We start from the raw sequence: 7,584 nt of genomic DNA, 5'->3' as shown, positions 1-7,584 counted from the left end.
ACTCACCTCCTGACTCCCCAGTATCTTCAGACCAGTCAGATTTGTCCAGATGAGTATAGCTCCAACAATACTCAAAAGGTTTGACACCATCCAAGACAAAACAACCCACTTGATTGGCACTCCAAGTACCAACTTGAATATTCACTCCCTTTACCGTGGCATGGTGGCTCAGTGGTCAGCACTGCTGCCTCACAGCGCCAGGGACCCGGGTTCAATTCCAGCCTTGTGTGATTGTCTGTGTGGAATTTGCACATTCTCCTCCCATCTGCATGGGTTTCCTCCGGGTGCTCCAGTTTCCTCCCACAGTCCAAAGAGGTGCAACTTAGGTGGATTGGCCATGTTAAATTGCCCATAGTGTCCAGGGATGTGTGAGTTAGGTGGATTAGCCATGGGAAATTCAGGGTTATGGAGATAGTGTGGGGGGGTGATGAGTCAGGGTGGGATGCTCTTCAGAGAGTCAGGGTGGACTTGTTGGGCTGAATGGCCTGTTTCCACACTGCAGGAATTCTATGATACCACTGATGCGTAGTGACAGCAGTGTATACTATTTACAAAATGCACCACAGTAATGCCCCAAAACTCCTCCTATAGCAACTTCCAAACCCACAACATCTACCATCTAGATGCTAAGGGCAGCAGATGCATAGATTAATTGTTGTTGATTCATTGTTCCATGTGTCAAAATCCTAGAACTCCCTTTCTAACAGCACTGTGGGTGTTCCTACTCCTCAAGGACTGCAGTGTTACTAGAAAGCAGCTCACCACCACTTTTTCCAAGGTAATTAGTGGTGTACAATAAATACTGGCCTAGACAGCATCACCCAATTCCCATAAGTGATTTTTTTAAAGAAAACTTAGTAATGCTGAACACCAGCAGGAGATGGGAAAGAGGAGGGTGACAGACCAGACATGCAGCTATATCATGCTATTTACAAGTTTATCATCTCCATGACATTTCTCAGACAATTAAATTGTTTTGAAGTGTAGTCTTGTTGATACATAAAGGAATAGTGCAATCAATTTGTGCAGACCAAAGTCAACAATGAGATAAATTACATGGTAACCTATCAGAGTGATGTTGGCTGAAGGATAAATGTTGGTTACAGATTAGGGTAGAAAACCAAATGTTATGTGCGTTGTGCATGGCTGAAGTATTTCATTATTTGAAGAGTAGGCTGCAGGGACTATATGTGATGTTACTCCTGCACCTACTTGTTACATTTTGATGCAATCATGACTGTCTTACTACTGCTTCACCTCGTGCAACATTATGATGATATTGGTGTTCAAGTCTCACGACCAGGTTTTGCTGTGCATAAAATGCTTTTTCTATATTTCGTATGATGCACTTTGGTGAACAGACATCAGAGACATGACATTGACCATCCCCAATCCCAGGGTAATTCAACGGTTTAGGTCAGAGAGCCCAGTAAAGACCATGAATGTTACAAGGTGAGATGTTTTGAGCTTGAACACATGGCCTAAAAAAAAGGCAGCAGGTTCCAAAGTGACTTACAAAAGAAAACTGGATAAATACCTAAAAGGACAAAACCATTACAGAGCTGTAGGGAAGGAGCCAGTGACATTGTTACAATTTCTCTGGGTACCTTTAACCAAATTTACTGAAGTCACTAAATAAAGAAATTACCAACAAGATTCCATTTTTTGTAGCTTTTACTTTAACATGAATCAAAACCAGTGTAAATTAAACATGGCTTGACAGACAAATTATGTTTCAAATTAAAAGGTAAGTTTCACTTAGAGTTAATGGAACAAAGATATGTCTTTCACAGACACAATGACTCACATCACTTCCTACAGACATATGGCATTATGCAGCTACATAATTCTGTAATATACTTTTCTTTAATCATGCATGACAGGCTGAATCCAACTGACCACAGCTTTCACCTCCAAGTTTCACAGGTACAACTATCATCTGGAGGGCACACACTTTTATAAATTCCCTCCCCTTGGTTCGTGACAGTTCTAATGATGTAGCCTTCCAGAGTTTCTTCTCAACTGACCAGTCAATAACTCCCGATTCACTGTTTGGACACTTATGAGAAATACCCAGCTCATTAGTCTCTCCAAACTATTCACATGGTTTTCTAGGTTTTACTCTTTTAAGCACCTGGCACATTGTCTCCAAGAGCCCCTGTCTCATTTTCTCTCAAATTGAAAATCAAATCTGTTCTTCAGTGATTTGCTGCTTCTTCTCACAAGAATTTGCTTTGTTCCTCTTTCCAACCCCATTTGCCTTCTCTTTTTGTTTGCATCTGTGCCTTGATCCTTCAGTTCCTCTGCTTATGACTCTCCCTTTTTTTCTGTCAGTCATACACCTATTGTCTGTTAACGTTCTCCCTGTAGATATTACTTCCAGGTTATGGGTCACAGGTGACACAGGCCAGTATTTCTTATTGTCCAAGAATATTTCAATTGATGCAAAGTCTGAACAGTCCTTTCCAAACACACTTATTAAAATGTCTATGGAATCGGTAAATGTTTATGAAATTATGAATGTTCTGACTACAAGCAGGGTCCAGTTGCAAATGGGTTTCATTCTTGAGTCTGTTCACAAGTTGATTTGTGCGCAAGTCAAAACACAATGCAGGACAATATGAAGTACCTGTTTGTAAGTACACGAAATGTTCATATGACAGATCTTTAAAATTACATCACTGCATGGGATCACATTTGAGAACATTGGAAGTCGGACTTTCATAAATCAGGAACCCCGTACATACTGCTTCAAGGTCAAAGGTCACCTCAGCAAGATAATCAGACCATTTTAAAGAACTGGCACCTGCATTGTGAGACAAATGGCCTGTATGATTTAATTAACACATTGTATATGATGGTCAGGTGCCTTTTCTCTGTGGAAAATGAAATGGAATTGAATCAGAGCAATTAATGTTATGTCTGTTGACAATTAAACTTCAGGGAATGAGTTTCTCAGGCTTTTTCAATGCTGTGGTAGTATCCTTATCTCTGGACCAAGAGGCCCAGCTTCAAGTCCCACTTGCTCCAGAGGTGTGTAATAACACTCTGAAAAGGCTGATTAGAAAAATAGGCTAAATTTAAAGAAAAGAACTTCTCACCCATGGCTTCACAATGAGCCTGGGCCAGATGCATCTCCATTGAAAGAGAAACCTATTGTTTAGAGCAATCTCATTCTTCAACAACTCTTGGTGATTGTAAATGGCTTGTCATCTAGAATACATGGCATTGAGGGAGCCATTGAAGTCCAGTTAATTCTTTTCTTACCTTTTGTTATTGAATGATGTATCTCACTGTCACTCCTCCTCTGCCATTAGATTGGAGTGTTCCATTCAGGAACCAATTGATGTTTGTAATTAATTAGTAAAAAAAAACAGACATAGAAGTCTGGATGGCAGCTGGGACAGTAAAGTTCCAAGAAACAGCCTGAAAATTTTGTTATTGTAGTGTTCCTTTTGCATTTTTAATATGATAATACTAAATCCAGGAGGCGGAAGGAGCACATTAAAGGCATAACAACAACATAAATGAAAGACAATGAGGAGATTCAGAGCCAATGTTTTATGTTAGAATGAGGGAAACAATTCGTTACCCGACCCACTTGATTATTTTTGCACCCTGCAAACTCCTATTTTCTTATAAAGGAATATGGTAATTTTAACCTAAACCACTCAATGAGAAGCCAATGGAAATAGATTGGATTTCACGTTTACTCCTTTTCTGGCTTCACTTTCCATTCAAGTTGTGAGAGTAACAATGGATAAAGTGTAAAAATTACAGTCATTTGGATTCTATCCATTTCTGGCTGGCGGACAAGCTTAAAATCAAACCCAATTACTTATCCCTCAAATAACAACACAGAAAATGTGATTCACTTATATAAACATATTTATGAGATGTAAATTGACTGCACCTGTCACAGTCAACGATTAAATCCATCAGTTTCTAAGTATTGCTTTGGGAGGGAGATGTTATTTCTGTTGTTATTATTTCCAAATAAATACATAAGGGACAATATTGCCCCGTTCGAAGTGACTGCCAACACAGTTGTGTTTTCATAAGTCATTCTCCTTCACGAAAAATTGAGAATCTCAGGGTTACGATGTTTGCAAAAGTATAAGCACAAGAAATGCAGAGCTTATCCATGTTTTTGAAGATGCAGAAACAAATTATACAAACTTCCAAACTTGACTTAGACTTTGACATAATTAATCATGCATTCTAGTTTCAAACCTCATAATGAATAAACAAAAAGATGCTGATTTTTTCCTCATGAAATTGGCTTCAATATGGGGTTGGTGGCCTTCTCTGTGGATTCAATACACAACCACAATTTCATGGGTCTTTACAATTGGATGCCCTCTTTCAGGCAACAGGGTCAATCCAATAGCAAATCAAGGTCCAAGGGGTTACTTAGGATTATAATTAACTTGCAATACCAAAGCATACAAGGCTATTGGCCAAGTGTGGGAAATAGGATTATAATAGTTGGGTGGTTGCATTTGACTGGCACAGATCCAATGGGCGAAAGGGTGTTTTTCTGTGCCATAGACTTCTACAACACTAATATTTTAGGATAGAGCTGGTCAGAGTGTCAGCCACACAGGTTACAGTTTCCCTGGCAATGGGTTCAATGAGTTTCAGGAAAGGTAAGTTTCTTTAACCATTAAAAGGTTAAAATACATCCATTAAGATGTGACTACCTCAGAAATGTTAACAACTAGAGAATCGTTGTAGAACTTTAAAATTTAATGCACTGTTTGACATTTCTTAGGTACCACATGTTTTTCTCTCATCAATTTTCCATAAAGTCTACTGAGCACACTTAAGTTGATTTGATTAATAAGACATAATCTGAAAGAATATGAACTTTGACAAGTAGTTCTGTTGTGCAGCTACACAGTAGTTACAGCTACTATAATGTTTGCTAATCAAACTTTATAACCAGAGGAAATACTCATAATCATACAGAGGAATAGGACTTAACAAGCAGCCATTATCATGTGGTTCTGATGCTGTACCATGATCTCTCATCTGACTCCCATTTTGCTGTTGCTCCTAATGATTCTACATATATGCATCATTCTTTCAAACTGTAGTTTTATGATTTATTGTTGAGATTGAATTAATTGATTAACTAATTTTGGTGCGCTCTATTGCTGGAAAGTGGTGTTTGATGATACTGAGTGTCTGGAAATGAGCATCATTTGAGTTACCAAGATAACAAGGTGTAGAGCTGGATGAACACAGCAGGCCAAGCAGCATCAACGTTTCGGGTCTGGATCCTTCTTCAGAATTGGGGGCGGGGAAGGGGATTCTGAAATAAATAGAGAGAGAGGGGATGTGGATGGAAGACGGATAAAGGAGCAGATAGGTGGAGAGGAGACGGACAGGTCAAGGAGGCGGGGGATGGAGCCAGTAAAGGTGAGTGTAGATCGGGATTTAGGGTGGGGGGGTTGGTCAACATTTTGGGTCTGGACCCTTCTTCAGAAATGGGGGAGGGGAAGGGGATTCTGAAATTCTGAAATTTGAGTTACCGTTATTTCACGATATCAACAAGTTTTAGATATTAACAAATTTTAGATATTAATTCAACAAAACCTGTGAAGACTAATATATTTCTTTCCAAAATCTGAGTGCGTCCCTTGGTCATCTACTAGCTATTCTGGTGCAAAAGCCTTCACTGTCCAAAAATATCCTCAAAATTTGCCAGCTGTTTCATTTGCTCTACTTGGACGGAATGTCTCCTGAACAACATCTTTTTAGTTTTGACATCTGTTCGTTTTTGAGTGTTTGGAGCCAACGGTATTAGAGGCTTTGTGGCATTGGAAAATGATGCAGTTTCTTGGTTGTTGGGTGCCATATCAGGAACTGGTCGATGGGGATTTACGTTTAAAGGTGGGAGGTAGCCTGGTCTTGTTTGTGAAATCTGGTTTAAGGGCAGGGTCCCTGAACCTCGCCTCTCTAGAAACTCAGCATGTTTCTTGCCAGCAGTGCTCAGAGAGCCAGTTGGCAAATTGTCCAGAGACTCTCTTGAACTGGTTAGCACTGATAATGGAGAAGACACTATTTTCTTCCGCTCTGGCAATATTTTGCTTTCATCTGTGACTGTTTGCTTGGAACAGATTGTGAGTTGTGAGTCAGAATTATAGTGATCAAGACCCAAGTTTCTTTTCTGGACAATACTCTGTAAACTTGAAACAGAAATTGTTTGTATTGAATCTGGATCCTGGTCCACAGGAATTGTGTTATTACAACTCAGGCCTGGTTGAAGAGGTTGAGAGTGTATTTCATCACAGGAAAATTTCCTTGGAGCAGTTAAAGCTGATGCTTGATCTAAGGTTCTTAACAGGGCTGCAGTCTCTTTGACATCAATACTCTGATGCCTGGTAAAGAATCGCTTGGGTAGAGTTAAGCCATTGATTTTCAGGGAGAGGTTTTCTTCTGTGGTCAGGTTTTGAACTTCTTCATGAAATGAAGATGTTTTGTGCTGAGATGAGAGTGAAGGAGGCATAGTCAACCAGGGTTCAGAGTTCAACCTTTGCAACTGGGGAAACTTGTCATCATGTCGTGGCTGGCTAGACTTCCTATTTGGAGAAGCTAAATCAGAGGAATCTTTGTCACTGAAGAGGTGAACTGGATCTCTAAAGTTAAAAACCTGCTTATCTTTCACTATATTGTTTGTTAGGGGAGGTGGTGATGTTTTCAGCTCAATATCGGAGGGTGAGGTGCAAGGGATTGGTGAATGTCGATCTTCAATGTCCGGAGAAGGGGGTACATTTAGATACTGCTTAGTCATCTGCCTGCCTGAGGATGACTTGTCCATTGTGATGATAATTACTTCTTTTCCTTTTGCTTTACAGGCATCCAGCAGTACCTTGAGGGCTTCCTTGTCTTCAGAATTTACTGAATAAACCAAAGCAGAACCACCTGAATGATCTTCCAAACTTGGGTCAGCTCCACTTTCGAGTAGCAATGCTATGACCTCTGCACCAGCCTGCTCTATGCATGCGTGCATTAAAGCAGTCTTTCCTGATTTGTCCTGAATATTAGGATCTGCCTGGTTTTCCAAAAGATATTTCACCATTTTCACTTTGCTGATGCTTTGTTGGTCCACATGTTTTGTCTTGCAAGCAATCATTAGAGGGGTTTCGCCATGTTCATTGCTTTCATTGATGTAAGCCCCGCCTTCGAGCAGTAATCTCGTGAGGCGCAGTCTACTCAGGTAGACAGCTTTCAACAGAGAGTTACCATCTGTTCGTACTTCCGTGACTGTGTCCATCTCCCAAGGATCTCTGACTGTCTAGACGTTCTTGAAATCTGACACTCAGCCAGGCTGAAATGATAAAGTAAATGTATTTCAACAACTTAGATTATATGTGACAAACAAATAAAGAACTTTAAAATTTATAACATATAATTCATTGCCCAGGTTACACTTGTCAAACCTGCATGTTTGAAAAGAAAACTTACTTTGTGCCAAATTGGAGAATGTCAGTTTTACAGAATCCCTACAGTGTGGAAACAGGCCATTTAGCCCAACAAATCCACACTGACTCTCTGAAGAACATCCCACCTATATGC

General features: G+C 40.0%; 1 protein-coding gene across 1 annotated transcript; it reads right to left on the bottom strand.

The window, feature by feature from the left end:
- Nucleotides 1–5,680: 5,680 nt before the first annotated feature.
- On the bottom strand, nt 5,681–7,282 carry ankrd34bb (ankyrin repeat domain 34Bb). The gene has a single exon (XM_020530895.2). The coding sequence runs from the start codon at nt 7,280–7,282 to the stop codon at nt 5,681–5,683; it is 1,602 nt and encodes a 533-aa protein (XP_020386484.1).
- Between the last annotated feature and the right edge of the window lie 302 nt (nt 7,283–7,584).

This window comes from Rhincodon typus, chromosome 3 (genome assembly GCF_021869965.1).
Source record: "Rhincodon typus isolate 14 chromosome 3, sRhiTyp1.1, whole genome shotgun sequence".
Taxonomy (NCBI): domain Eukaryota; kingdom Metazoa; phylum Chordata; class Chondrichthyes; order Orectolobiformes; family Rhincodontidae; genus Rhincodon; species Rhincodon typus.
The sequence above is the reverse complement of the archived record's forward strand: the minus strand, read 5'-3'. Positions and strand labels throughout refer to the sequence as shown.

What these genes read in the sequence shown, in the direction of transcription:
- ankrd34bb (XM_020530895.2), bottom strand. Translation starts at nt 7,282, where the DNA reads ATGGACACAGTCACGGAAGTACGAACAGATGGTAACTCTCTGTTGAAA.